Source organism: Propithecus coquereli, unplaced genomic scaffold (genome assembly GCF_000956105.1).
Source record: "Propithecus coquereli isolate 6110/MARCELLA unplaced genomic scaffold, Pcoq_1.0 Scaffold35, whole genome shotgun sequence".
In the NCBI taxonomy this organism is placed as follows: Eukaryota; Metazoa; Chordata; class Mammalia; order Primates; family Indriidae; genus Propithecus; species Propithecus coquereli.
In genome coordinates this window covers 4125301-4139996 of record NW_012149174.1, presented here as the reverse complement: position 1 = coordinate 4139996, position 14696 = coordinate 4125301, and the positions used below count along the sequence as shown (strand labels likewise).

Here is a 14696-nt window from a genome sequence, read left to right as displayed (position 1 = left end):
GGGCCAAACGTGGATTTGGGGGGTTTAACACAATTCAGGGAAAGTAAGGCAGGAATTGTCCCTTCTCCAGATAATTCTGGACCCCCAAGACCCAATGGTGAGATTAGAGGGCAGGCTGAGGAGACCGTCAGGTGACTTGGCTTGGGCGAGAGGGAAGGCTGGCGAGTGGAGCCTGTGCGTGCAGGGTGGAGGGCCAGGGCCAGGAGCACGGGCGAACCCGCCGGGAGCCGAACCACCTTTCCCCGCCCTCCTTCCCCATGCCTGCTGCTCAGATCTCCCACTCATCCCACGCGCAGGTGCAAAAAGGCAGATGCCATCTCCTCGCCCGTGATTCGAATACTGGGTTGCCGGAACCTTTGTGCTAGTAGGGCTCTCGGTTCCTGCTGTGATTAGGGGCCCACAGAGTGTTGACACATTGTCCCGTGGCACCACTATCCAGGAGAGCCAATGCCTGGGGTGGGGGAGGTGGCGGGGGAAGAAGCTCTAGTGTGACCCACGCTGTTTCGTTTTCTTGTGTTTTTTTTTTTTGAGACAGGGTTTTACTCTGTTGCCCATGCTGGAGTGTAGTGGCGCTATCATAGCTCACTGCAGCCTCGAACTTCTGGACTCAAGTGATCCACCCACCTCACCCTGCTGAATAGCTGGGACTACAAGCGTGCGCCACCACACCTGGCTATTTTTTTTTTTTTTTGGTAGAAACGGGGTCTCACTATGTTGCTCAGCCTGGTTTCAAACTCCTGGCCTCAAGCGATCCTCTTGCCTCCACCACCCAAAGCACTGGGATTAGAGGATCTAGACACCACACTCGGCTCCCACACTTTTTGAAGAGACACTAACTCCAATCTTCTGCCCGACCTTGTGCTGATTGGAAGAGCTCAAGGTGAAAGCAATTTCTCTTGGTGTCTCTGTCATGGACCTGTAAGAGAACCACTATCACTGGTGGCCCCTGAAGAAACTCAGGGCAAGCCTGAAGGCGGCGTTTCAGGAGGTCTGAGCCAGGACCAACCGCATCAGGATTGTTAAATGCAGACGCCCAGGCCTCACCTCACGCTTGCTGAGTCCCAATCTCAAGAGGTAGGAACTAGGAATCTACATTTTAAACAATCTCCATGTGTAGGTCTTATTCATGCTATTCCATATTCTGTAAATTTATTTTATTAAATATTTTTGTTGAGCCTAATTATCCAAAACAGTGAGTGGCAGGTAAATCAGGCACACACCAAGTAGCAGAATTATGCAAATACCAAAAGGCATTCTGAGACTTTGTAACTACTGATAAGTAATATCAGTGACAGAATGTTAAGAGGGCTACAGAATGCAACACATGTTCACTCTGATTACAACTGTGTTAAAATGTATAGGAACATGTGCAAGAACTGGAACAAATAGGCAAAAATGAAATAGTTCTGTTCAAGAAGTGGAATTATAGGTAATTTTTTTCCCCTCTAGATAGATTTTCCTATAGTATTATCTTAAATTAATTAATTAATTAATACAAAATAAAATTAGCCGGGCATGGTGGCGTGCGCCTGTAGTCCCAGCTACTTGGGAGGCTGAGGCAGGAGGATCACTTGAGCCCAGGGATTTGAGGTTGTAGTGAGCTATGATGGTGCCACCGCACTCCAGCTTAGGTGACAAAGCAAGATTCTGTCTAAAAAAAAATTTTTTTTAAAAGGTTAAAATATTCCAGGAGTCACTGCATACCTTAGAAAGGAAATCAGACAGCACAACCGTCTGAGGAGGAAAACACCCCTGTCCCTGGGTCACTCTGATCTCGAAGCTCCCTGCATACAGGAAGAAGCCTGAGCTGAGGGGCAGAGAATGTTTCACTTTGGGCTCAGCTGTTATTTATTAGGTTTCACAGTATCTGTAAATGAGGTGGGGAGGAAGGTATTACCCCCTTGGGTCTGACAGCCTCAATCCCACTTCGGAACTACAAATAACCTGGACCTGCTGCCCCTCCCCAACCAGATTTGGGTTGCCCAGTACATAAACAGTCCACTGATGGCTAGATACAGTGGCTCATGCCACTGTAATCCTAGCACTTTGGGAGGCCAAGGCTTGCTTGAGGCCAGGAGTTCGAGACCAGCCTGGGCAACATTTTGAGACCCCCATCTCTACAAAAAATAAAAAAATACCCATGCCTGTAGTCTCAGCTACTTGGGAGAATGAGGCAGGAGGATAACTTGAGCTCAGGAGTTCGAACTGGTGAACTGCTTCAGTGAGCTATGATTGGGCCACTGTACTCCAGCCTGGGTGACAGAGTGAGACCCCATCTCAAAAAAAAAAAACAAAAAACACCACTGATCTTCCCTATTGCAGGGATGCTGGAGAGACCTTCCTTTCCATTGCAGAGAGCTTGGTGTGGCAAGGGGCAGCCTGGAGAGCTGTTGGTAAGAACTGGCTTCCTCATTTTGACATTTGGGGAAGAGGAAGAGTGGGGCTGGCTGGCCCCTGGGGGAAGCTCTGGGAGTCAGTTCCAGGGGGCGCAGCCCCTCCCTGCATGCCAGGGCCTCCCCTCTCCCAGCTTCCCTACAGACCCTGGATGCTCTGCTCCAAATCACAGGCTGCTGCCAATTACAAAAGGACCCTTAACTCCGTCTCGCAGCCCCTTGATTGATAGCACTGGTGAGTGAAATTATAAGCCTTAATGATCACGTTAATTTCTTGGGAAAGGGAAGCGGTCAGAAGAGGTTCTCAATCATAAGCGCCACAATCAGCTGGGGGAGTTCAATGACAAGCCAGAGCAGAAAAAGAGGGGGAGGAATTAACTTTTCTAAAAGTCACCAGAGAGTAGGGGGCGAGCAACCAGGCATGAGGGATGAGGGGCCCAGATGACTCTGGAGCCTGAAGGCGAACCCCCTTCCCGGGGCTCCTGAGGGAAGGCTGGTCAATGCTCCTCATCCTTAGCCGCACGCTGGAATCACTTGGGAGCTTCAAAATCACGGATGCCTGGACCCCACTCCAGCAACCCTGGTGTAGTTGCTGTGGGATGCAGCTTGGGCATCGAGAGTTTTAAAAGCTCCCCAGGTGATTCCACATGTAGCCAAGATTGAGAAGGACTTGTCTAAATGCAAGGATTTGAGGGTCAAGGTTGAGCACATTTGGAAATGTGCTTAATCTGATTAGTGCTTGCCTCAAGGAGACTCTTTTCTGGTGGTCTCAGCCCCACCTGATGAGATGTTAGAACAGAGGGATGAGTAGGCATTGCTGAGCCTAGTACTCCTTTTCATAAACGAAAAACCAGAGAGGTGCAGAGAGGTTAACTTGCTCAGATCACATTGGTCATAACTAGAACCCCAGCCTCTTGACCCTGGTGAAGGCTCTTTCCACTAGGCCCATCGCTGGGGCCGAGAAGATGCTGTGGACTGACCATCAGTGGGACAGGAGGTGGGAGCTGTTTTCTAGCCTTCGTGGTAAAGGAGCCCAGGTCTCTTCTGATGGCTCAGTGTCCTGGGACATAGCAATTGACAGATATTGGTGATACCAGTGCCGCGGACAGAATAAGGCCACCTGGCTCACGTGAGGATCAAACCTATGACCACGGCTTCCTTAATACATTGACCCTACTCATGGTTTCCCAGGAGAGCATGACAACACTTCAGCATGTCATGAAGTTGCCCAGGATATGTGGCAACATCCTGGTGTCTTCATCGGAAAGTCTCCCTCTGCCACATTGCTGACAAGCCTGCCTCGCAGCGTACAGCTGACAGCACTGATGTCCCTCCGTAACGGTCTATATCGAGGTCAGCAATATCCAGAGAAAAGAACCACTTCATGTTCCAAAATGGGTTTCAAAACCTAAAAACATTATTAAAAATACAGACTACATAGAAAATAAACCATTTACATTTGCGATAAAGATAGTAGAGTTATTCAGTTAAAGAGAGTTGTTCTTCAATTTCCAGAGTGATCATACAAAAAAAAGTTATTGTACAATGTGTGGCCTGAGATTCTTGGAGCAGCAGCTGAGCAGTAGAAAGCATCAGCTAATCTCGTTCTACAATTTCATTTATCCACTTTCTCTTAACCTTTATTGTGACATAGATACTCCCCAAAGTTCATGGAAATGGCCTGCACTGAAAAATTTGAGGAACGAAGCTCTAACTATTGGTACAGGGTGAGACCTGCTTAACCAATCTGGTAAGCATTATAGCAGAGGCATATTCACAATAGAAACATACGTATTCTCTGTATTTTTCTAATAGCCTCTGAAGTGTTCATCAAGCCTGTGTCTGATTAAGCCCTTTTAAATTGTGAGCAATGAAATGGGCCCTCTCATACCCTCTTGGCAGGAGTGCAAATTGAAACAACCCTTTTGGAGAGCCATTTGGCTGTATCTATCAAAATTAAAAATGCATATAATCTTTGACCCAGAAATGCCCCTTCTAAGAATTCATCCTACAGAAATACTCCCACGAATCCACAGAAGTGTACATGTAAGTTTGGTTCTTTGCAGTTTATTTATTTTATTTTATTTTTTTTGAGACAGAATCTGGGTCTATTGCCCAGGCTAGAGTGCCGTGGTGTCAGCCTAGCTCACAGCAACCTCAAACTCCTGGGCTCAAGCGATCCTCCTGTCTCAACCTCCCTGGTAGCTGGGACTACAGGCATGTGCCACCATGCCCAGCTAATTTTTTCTATATATTTTTAGTTGTCTGGCTTCTTTCTTTCTGTTTTTTAGTAGAGACGGGTTCTCGCTCTTGCTTAGGCTGGTCTCGAACTCCTGACCTTGAGCGATCCTCCCACCTCAGCCTCCCAGAGTGCTAGGATTACAGGCATGAGCCCTGAGCCCGGCCGGTTCTTTACAGTTTAATTTATTATGTGAAAAACTGCAAGCAACCGAGTTCATCAACAAGAAATTTGTTGGAGCCTGGACAATAGCGAGACCCTGTCTCTACAAAAAATAAAAAAATTAGCCAGGTTTGGTGGCACTGGCCTGTAGTCCCAGCTACTCAGGAGGCTGAGGCAGGAAGATCACTTGAGCCCACAAGTTTGAGGTTGCAGTGAGCTGTGATAATGCCACTGCACTCTAGCCTGGGTAATAGAGCAAGACGTCTTAAAAAAAAAAAAAAAGAAAAGAAAAAAGAAAAGAAATTAGTTGGCTAAACTGTGATCCCTCTATAAAATGAAATACTAGGCAAATATTAAATTGAATTGAATGAAATAGAACCATATGTAACCATCAGGAAAAGTAGAGTGTTTCTATTTTTATAAAATGATAAAGGCAGGTGGCCATGGAACAGATCTTTGGCCAATGGGGTTCAGTTCTCGGGCTCCTAAATTGGATTAAACACCTTGCACCATAGGTAAAATAATTTGAGAGTTTTAATTCAGTTCCTGAACTCATCCCCTGTTCTCTGTCTTCCCTTATATCCAAGAACAACCTAAAAGTAATTTAAACACAAATGTAAGACTCCATACCTAATTGTCGTGGTATATAAATAACACTTTTGAAAAGTGATGCACCCAAGTTTAGAAAAAACCTTTGTCAAAGAAGCACTGAAGACTAGTTTTTTACTGCAATAATCACTTGGGTGGGCTTATCTTCTCTTGTGTGTATATCCCCAAATCCCAGAAGACAGCATTACTGTCTTAGCTTTTTCAAATGTTGAAAGCCAGGTTTGATTCTTTTTTTGTAATGGCAGAGATGCCCAAAACAAAAGGCAATTCCAGTGGGAATCAGTAGTCTGTGGCTTGTCACAAGAATCTTACTACTCCCTTTTAATTTTATTAAGAATATTTAATATAGAATAAAGTAGATTATGATTGTAATTGATTTTATTAAAACTCAGTGAATCTTCTCCCCTCACCCCATGAGAGGAGTGCACTTCTCTGCCCCCTTAGGGTTGAGAAGATTGGCCATCAGTCTGGCCGTGGCCAGGGGAAAGGGAGCAAATGCGACGTGAGTAGCAGCTGTAAATGAACTTGCACGGTCTGGCTCAGCCTCTTGCATTTCTGTACTGTGCCATGAAAAGAAGCTGCTTTAGGGAAGCTGCTAGTCCAGAATGAGGAAACCCTGGAGCACATTCAAACCCAGACTACAGCCTGGAGCCAGGTCTGGCTGAGCCCAGCCACGCCCTGCGAGCCGCAGGAGACTGGGGGTCCTGTGAGCAAGAAATAAAAGTTCGTTGCTGTAAGCTCTTGGCGTTGTTTGTTATTCAGCATTATTGAAGAAAACTTGACTAATACATGAATGAACAGCCTGGGACCCATTACCCAGCCTTACCAATGCCTGTCATTTATCTCATATTTGTTTGAGATTCTTTTTTTTTCCTTATGAAATAAATCATTCCAGAAACATTTGAGGATCCTCTTAGTACCCTTCACCAATCCCATCTGCTACTGGAGGTAGCCACTATCATGCAGTTAGTGTTTATAATACTCATGCCTGTTTTAAATGTTTGCTATCCGTTTATATACCCATAAACATTATCTAGTATTGTTCCGTAGATTGTAAAACATCACATAAATGATACCAAGCTGTATGTTTCTTCTGCAATTCCTTTCTCTCCCTCCCACCCACCCAACACTATATTTCAGATTTACTCATGTTGATGCATTGGCTGTAGCCATTCATTTTACCTATTGACTGTATCTACCACAATGTATCAGTTCTCTGTTGATGGGCATTTAAGTTGTTAAATATGAATAGTGTTACAGGGAACATTCTTGCACACATCTTTGAGTACCTTGCTTTTCTTTAAGACCAAGTTCTCATTCTTTGTGGAATTAGTAGACAAGAGGTGCATGGCTGATTGAACTTTCACAAACACAATCTGCAAGGTCATTTTAGCCAAGAGCAGAGGCATGAGCATCTCTTCCTGGAGCTGCCACCCAGAAGGAGCCCATCGTGCCTGTGGCCTTGGGCACGTCTGAATTCCACCACCAGCCTCTGGTTGTGGGGCCAGCTCCCTAAGATTTGGAGGCAACATCTAGATGACCTTTCTGCTGCTATTCCGCATCTTACCAATAGATCTTCCCACTTTATCTTTTTGATCATTAAGTGATTTCAAGTGTCTGGTCAGGATTGAAATGTTGGCAAGAGAGTTAGAAACAGAGGAAGGAATGAAGACTCTGTTAATCGGCTTCTTTCTTCCTCACACAGCAATTTTGCTAACAGATGCAATTACATTTGAGAGCTGTAGAGAACAGAATCTTATGTTTTATTTCTTTATTCATCATTTTACAAATGGAATTCACTGTAAAAAGGAAATTGCCTTTGTAGTTCAGTTCTTTAGGCTCTGCGCTGGAGTGCTCTGAGCTTCAGTTTTAACACCAGCTGCTGCCGCCACCTTGTTCCTGGTGGGTGCAAACCAGCCAGGGATGGAGGCTGAGAAATCAGGCAGAATTAATTTAAATTCAATATATTTTTATTCTTTGTAAATACAATGAGTACAACCTTTTAACTTCACAAATCAGTTAATTCACTTTGTACAAGAAAAGTTTTACTCATCCTATGATAGTCCAAGTGCTGAATTTTTTTTCTCAGTGCTAATACCTAATAAATCAAAATGTGAAAAGTACAGCAGCTATTTAAAAATGTTTGTTTCTACATTTCCATAAGTATAGAGTCATACCAAAGGAGCAGCGTATAGTATGGGACGATGTGTGTGTGTGTGTGTGTGTGTGTGTGTGTGTGTGTGTGTGTGTTCATTCAAGGCTTTACTAGAAACCAGAGTTTTCTGAAAGGCATTGAAGAGTCTCAGGCTGTTAGCAATGGATCAGTCAAGAAACCTTTTAGCATTCTCCCCTTGAAGTTCCTCCTGGCCTTGCTTCCATGCTCGGTCACTGTCTGCTGTGACTCGCTGAACCATGAGTTTGGACCCCCCCTTGCCTTTGGTTTCAGCACTATGTTAACGGGACAGCAATCTACCTCACTCAGTCACTCATCTCCACTGTATTTGGTTTTGCTGTTTTTATTTATCCTCCCTTGACTTGTGTTCTTTTAGTAAAGCTCTTCTATTTTTGAGATGTTATCCAACCTGAAGTCCTGGTGAGAATCTCATTTTCGTCCATCAATTCCTTTGACAAGGTTGCCTGGCCTATGGTATTAAAAAAAAAAAAAGAAGAAGAAGAAGAAAGAGAGAACAAAAGAAAGAGAAAGAAAAGGAAAAAGAAGATAGAGAAAAAGCAAATCACATGGCATAAGCTACTTTTCACTTATTAACTCAGTTCTGAAGGCCACTTAATAATGTATTACAATACAAGGGAAACTTTTGATAATACTTTTGCTTTAAAACCTAGCCATTATTTTTAAAATAAATGCTCCAACATAACATAGGTCTGAAGGCTGCAGTATGATGTTATACACAGAGCTATATTTGGTTACCCGACTTCATATGCTAAAAAGCAAAAGAAAGCATTACTTGTGTTTCAGCTTGTGATAGTTTAGCCCGATCTTCCGGGTAAGAGGCAGAATGGCGTGGCCTGTGGCAACCCCCAATTCTCCACCCCTCCAGGGCATGGCAGCAGTGAGTTTTCTGCGCCAGTGATTCTGTTGCACCCTCTTTCCTTCCCAGCCGCCCTACCCTGGTTGAGGCAGCAGGTCAGAGCTACTGGAATGTTTTTTGTCAATTGGCATTTTTTTCCTGAAGGCTACGCATTCCCAGGTTTATGCTTCCTGAAGGGTTTGTTAGTTGAGGCTTGTTCTCCATAGGTAGAAGTTCATCTGATACTGTCCCATCCTGAAAAGTGGGTACTTTGAGAGCTTAGATATCACTGGATTTGTACATATCTGAAAGCAGTCTTGTAATTGGCACGTTGCCGATGGTTTTTTTGAAAAACACTTCTTCTATGGTTGATGGGCTAATAGAACGTAGAGCTGGCAAAAGCAACAGGAGTTTTCCAAAGCGACAGGGTTGAGTGGGATATCTGGAATATGAGAAGCCGCGAAAGCAAGGTCAGAGTCCAGTACTAATGGGCATTATCATCTTATACTTGAACACTCATCATCTCCAGTATGATTTCCTGACTTGGGCCTCTTGAATACCATACTATCCCTGCAACGGAGTCCTGACAGGCATCTGCTGTCCCTGTTTTGCAGGTAGGTAGGCTACTTGAGGCATGGAGAACATAAACAATGTCACCAAAATCACTTGCAGACTGTCTACATTAGCAAAGGGGTTGCGTTTTGTTTGGGGAAGAAACAATTTTAAGGAACATGATACTAATTTTAAGTATAGTGTCCATGATAAAGCTAGCAACAGAATCCACGTTTTCTAACTCTCGAGGCTCCTTCAGTAGGCTATTTCCCTCAGATAAAATGGCTCCCTTTTCTAAGCAATTCTCCAAATTATTATTCAGGCATTATACTTAGTCACTCTCAGGAATAATTCCATCCTTATTACACTGCAAATTAAAGACTAAGTTCTGTTGGGTGGCAGTGCCACCCAACTTTCATGTCAATGAAATTGGCATATAATTAAAGATGTGAGAAATTGCTTAACAATTTCCTCTCTTAATGTCCAACATACATCTAGGCTCAGATGTGCAAGTTCAATTTTCTGCTGCCTTTGGATGTCTGCAAGCCACCTCCTCCCTGTAGCACTGATGCTCCTTCAGCCTGCAGTTGGAATCAGGTATCAAGGCCCTCCACAAGGAGGGAGCCCTCCACTGAAAAAAACCACTAAAAGACTGAGCTTCAGGGGCACATATCTATGACTAGGCCAGGTTCAACCCAGGCCACAGGGTGCTAGAAACTAGGGGATATCAATATTCCTTCAAAGGAGTTGGCTGTGGCCGGACGCGGTGGCTCACACTTGTAATCCTAGCACTCTGGGAGGCCAAGGCGGGTGGATCGTTTGAGCTCAGGAGTTCGAGACCAGCCTGAGCAAGATTAAGACCCTGTCTCTACTAAAAAATAGAAAGAAATTAGCTGGACAACTAAAAACATATAGAAAAAATTAGCCGGGCATGGTGGCGCATGCCTGTAGTTTCAGCTACTCGGGAGGCTGAGGCAGGAGGATCACTTGAGCCCAGGAGTTTGAGGTTGCTGTGAGCTAGGCTGATGCCATGGCACTCTAGCCCAAAAAGGAGTTGGCTGTGTTTAACTGCCTGATAACCTCACCCTGCAAATAGAGTCTAAAAGAGCAACTTTCATGCTTATCTCTTAGCCTTGGGCACACAAGAGTCCCTGTCTTCAACCAGATACAAGGCTCATAATTCATTCTGGGTCTCTGAGTTCATTTGGCTCTTTCAGTGCCCAGCTTCATGAGCACCCATGGACAGGGGCCACCAGACCACATTTAATAAACTGGCATGGAAATGGTGAGGTTTATCTACATTAAAAAAAAAAAAAAACCCTAAATCCCACTACTTGCTCTCCTTGCTGAATGTATCTCCTGTGTTTCCCAGAAAGTAGTCCCAAGATCCATGTCTTCCTTTCACCTTGACACTCCCTCTCCTCAACAGCTCTGTTTCCCTTCCTGGGATCAGACAGAGTAGAAATAACTCTGCTGCAAGTTGGAGGCAGTGACTGCCTGGACAATCTCTGCCATGTCTGCGGCATCTGCCCAACGTGCTGAACATTTCCCATGGTGAGAAACCACTGTGGGAAATAATCACTTTCAGAAAGGATGAATTTTGTAGAATCCATAGACAATCAACTCTTGATTTTCTGTGAATAGATTACCCACTCATCTACTCACTCACTTTTTTTATTCTCTAGTTGGGAAAGGGATGGTTAGTCAACAAAAATCAATTATCTATTATTTGTGGAGTACTGTACTACCCAGAACCAATAACAATTTGTGTGTGTGTGTGCGTGAGAGAGAGACAGAGAGAGAGAGAGTCTGACTAATCAAAATTATTTTTTAGAATGTCTAAGCCACTGACTTTGTCTATTAGCATGAATAACTGGAAGTTTCCTTTCAGGTTTAAGTGTTTGGGGTCTATCACAGAATTGCGTATTTGATCTTCAGTGATAACATATAGTTTCTGTAAATTCCTAGCCTTCTCCTTATGTCCTAGATAATTAGAGAAATAGCTCACAGAGCTGTAATATACATTTAGCTCAGTCTCAGTTTGCATGTTAATTTTTCATTCCAATTTCAGATTTTATTTTTCTAGACAGGAGGGTGCTAGAAGAAAGAGTATTCACTGATTTGAAAGGGCTAAGAAATAAAGCATAGTCATTTTTGTCACATTTTGTCCCAGTTTAAAATATTAAACTATAACTGTAGCTGATACCATGAAATAGGATTTCCATGCCAAAATAGATGTGTTCTGTCCACAAATAATTTTCTTGTTTTGGGGGTAGGGGAGATGTAGTGTACTTTGTTTCTCTAAAATAGATTGTTATTAATCTGTGGTTGCATTCTCTCAGGTCACCCTCTCAGCAGTCTGGGGCATGCCTGGCTCCCCTCACTCACCTTCCCCTCTTTCACCTCTGCCAGCTCCTCCACAGGCTCTGGCTGCACCCCTTCTCTCCTGCTGAAATCCTTCTACCATTCAAGTCCAACTCACATGTCTTCTCCTACATCAATCAGCCTGTCTGGATTTTCCCTCACCCCCTCCCACCAGAATTCATTTCTCCCACTCCGCATGTTGCTTTTGTCTCTTCTCTGGTCTGAATTGGAGTGACACCTCTGCCCACTTCTTGCAATGGTAAGGAGAACATCTTGTTTTTTCTGGTACCCCACAGTGCCCGCCTGGAGCCCTGCACGTGGTGAGTAGTCAGCAAAGGCTTGACCGAATCAATAACTGGCTAACATGTTCTTCTTGATTTGGTGTACTTAATGCCATAATGGCTCTAAATGTCAAAGATCAGTTATGATATGCAAGTTAGTTTTTAGTGGGGGAAAAGTACCCAAATTATGTACTGCTCCATTTTATAGTTCTGAACAAATAAGTGCCTACTATATGTAATTCACTGTGGATTTTAAATTTCAAACCATGGCACTTTAATCTGGAAAAACAAATACCTGTGCACTATCACTCAATACAGTTTCAGTGATATTCTATGGACAGGGAATGGGTTTATTCATTCAGTATTCAAAAGAGGATTTATGATGGAAACAAGGAGATCCTGGCAGAAGTAATATCACACCAGATGGATAAAGTTGGCTTGGAATTTCTCTGACCCCTTAGGTGAGGTAGGCATTAAAGGCCTCTACCCATGTGGTGTAGTTATTCCCAACACAGTAGTTGTGGCTGATGTTGAGATGATGGAGACAGGCTTTCATGGGTCCCTTTCAAGATCAATCTAGAGAAAAAACAAGAATAGCAACTCTATTCTAATTTCAGGCATACCACAGTCCTAACTTAGGAATCTAAAGAGGTCCCATTCCTCTTTATTTTTTATTTATTTATTTTTTTTCTTTTTTAAAAAAAATGAGATAGGGTCTCACTCTTGCTCAGGTTGGTCTCGAACTCCTGACCTTGAGCGATCCACCCGCCTCAGCCTCCCAGAGTGCTAGGATTACAGGCGTGAGCCACTGTGCCTGGTCCCATTCCTCTTTAAAAGCCTGGATTTTTTTTTTCTTTTTTTTTCCCCTTTGAAAATGCAATCAGAAAGTCTATATCTCTTGGTGGGCTTGGCCAGTGCTGGGATGGGAGGAGCTTCACTGTAGTCCCAGTGGCTGGATTTCTACAAATAGCTAAGAACAGCCTCTGCTAGGGGGCCCTGCTTGGCCAGAAGTAACCTGGTGGATGCTATGACTCAAAATAACTCAACAGATACCAATCGCCAAAGCCAAACAACAATATGACAGGGGAAAAGATGACCTCTCTGGAAGCTTCTCTGGCCCTTCTGTTTGGGATTGGCATGTGAAGAAAGGTGCTATCTTTTCTCAAGGACGATGTGACCACTCTCTAATATATCAACCATAACATTTTGGCCTTCGTTCTTAACCCTGTCTATACCCATTCACATGAAGGTGTTCAACTATTTCGATGGATCAACCTGTTCAGCCAGGACAACTGTAATGTGTCTGACAGTGCTTTCACTTAGATCATCTGACTTGATCTGCTCCTCTCATCCACCCTGAGAGACAGGAAAGGGCATAGATTCTAACTAGATTAACTGGCTGGCAACAGGATAATTAGTCTCAGTGTTTGAACTGGCTTATTACTGCCTGCTCACGCATTCACAATGGAGGCAATTTTCTTAAGTACACGTTCAAGGTAAACAAGGGTCACCTGGTATGGATGTAGCTGTTGAGCGTTAGCTGAGCCTCATCTTGAAGAGCTGCAATGGCAGCAGCATTCCGGAAACTTCTCAGTTCAGAACCACTGTGTGTAGGAACTAGAAATGAAGACCAGGAAACTGTGATAGGCAGCACAGGAAAGGCTGCGGGAATGCACCTCTCCAGAAGTGGATGCCAGCAGAACATGCAGGGCCCCACAGCTATGCAAAATGGGGCCAGACTAAGAGTATCAGCTCCCTTGAAAACCATCGCCTCTTTTTACAAAGGTCAGCCTGGACTTTGAGGTGGCTAAATTAGTGAGGTGGCAAAACTGGGGAAGGAGAAGAGAGAACGGTCTGTGTCTGCTTACCAGCTTTAAAAGTGACGATGCATTTTAAACAGGCAAATTCAGTAGCATCTAACCGGAGTTGTCTAAACCGAGCCACCACCTCTTGTAAAGCCTGTATTTCAGATATGATCTTGTTCAGCTTCTGGGAATCTGTGTTGTCACCATTCATGCCTAGAATAAAAATATGGGATAAATACTCTAATATGAAGGCATTTTCATGATTTAATATTGATTTTTGACAAAATCCTGCATATCAATATCTATTCAATTGTCACTCTAAGATATCTGATTCCATGTAAACTGGCTATATTGTATGAAAGTTAATATAAAATCTTCTCTTGGATGATAACAAACACAGTAATTTGCATTTAAATAACAATGCAAGCAGTCATGAATACAACAAAACAACATTATTTGCATTTAAATATAGATTTATAAATGACAGGTATACTCTATTGTTCATCAGGAATTTGTTATTCTTTACATGTTGTTCTTTTTTCAGTAATGTATTTTTATGGTAATTTCTACAACAAAGTCATTAAATTGTGCAATTCTTACCAGATACAGCCAGTAGAGTGTTAGCATCAACCGGAATGGCCCATTGTGCTATTCCTAGAACAAACAGTTCTCTCCAAGCATCTTCCAAAAGCATCAGCTGTCATACAATAGATGTATAATATAATATAGTGTGTAATTTATAAATTTATAAACAATTTCAATATGTAAATTTCCATTATTTTAAAAAGTGTTTTAAGTGCCTGTCTTGGTAAATTTTTTTCCTGAATATTCTAGCTTTCCCTGATTTTTCTCATATTTTCCTTTTTGAAAAGGTGTCTATAGATATGCACATGCATCCGAGAGTCGGCCATTCCAATTCCACAAAGTTTGCTTCTCTCAGAAAAGGATTTGCCCCTCTTGTCCTTATATCTACCCATTCCTGACCACCTGGAAACTTCTCTGGAGACCTGGGCTTTTTTGAAATTGAAATGCCACCCGCAGCTCAGCAGGCAGATTCCCCGCATATGGAGTACCGATATTGCCTGACTAAGCCTGCAGATCTGGGCCCCAATCTTCCTGGAGGGCTGAAGGGGCTGGGGTGGGAGAGAGAGAGACGGAGAGAGAGGGAGAGAGGGAGAGAGACAGAGAGAGAGAGAAAGAGAGAGAGAGAGAGAGAGAGAGAGAGAGAGAGGGAGAGAGAGAGAGAGAGAGAGAGAGAGAGA

General features: G+C 43.5%; 1 protein-coding gene across 1 annotated transcript in view; it reads right to left on the bottom strand.

The window, feature by feature from the left end:
• Nucleotides 1–7354: 7354 nt before the first annotated feature.
• Nucleotides 7355–14696, bottom strand: part of NR2E1 (nuclear receptor subfamily 2, group E, member 1) — a 21564-nt gene continuing 14222 nt past the window's right edge. The window contains exons 6-9 of the mRNA XM_012651177.1: nt 14035–14131; nt 13498–13647; nt 13141–13246; nt 7355–8874 (exon numbers count right to left, since the gene is read on the bottom strand). Of these exons, the coding sequence (XP_012506631.1) occupies nt 8712–8874; nt 13141–13246; nt 13498–13647; nt 14035–14131 (516 nt within the window). The 3' untranslated portion in view covers nt 7355–8711. The remainder of the gene's footprint in view (nt 8875–13140; nt 13247–13497; nt 13648–14034; nt 14132–14696) is intronic.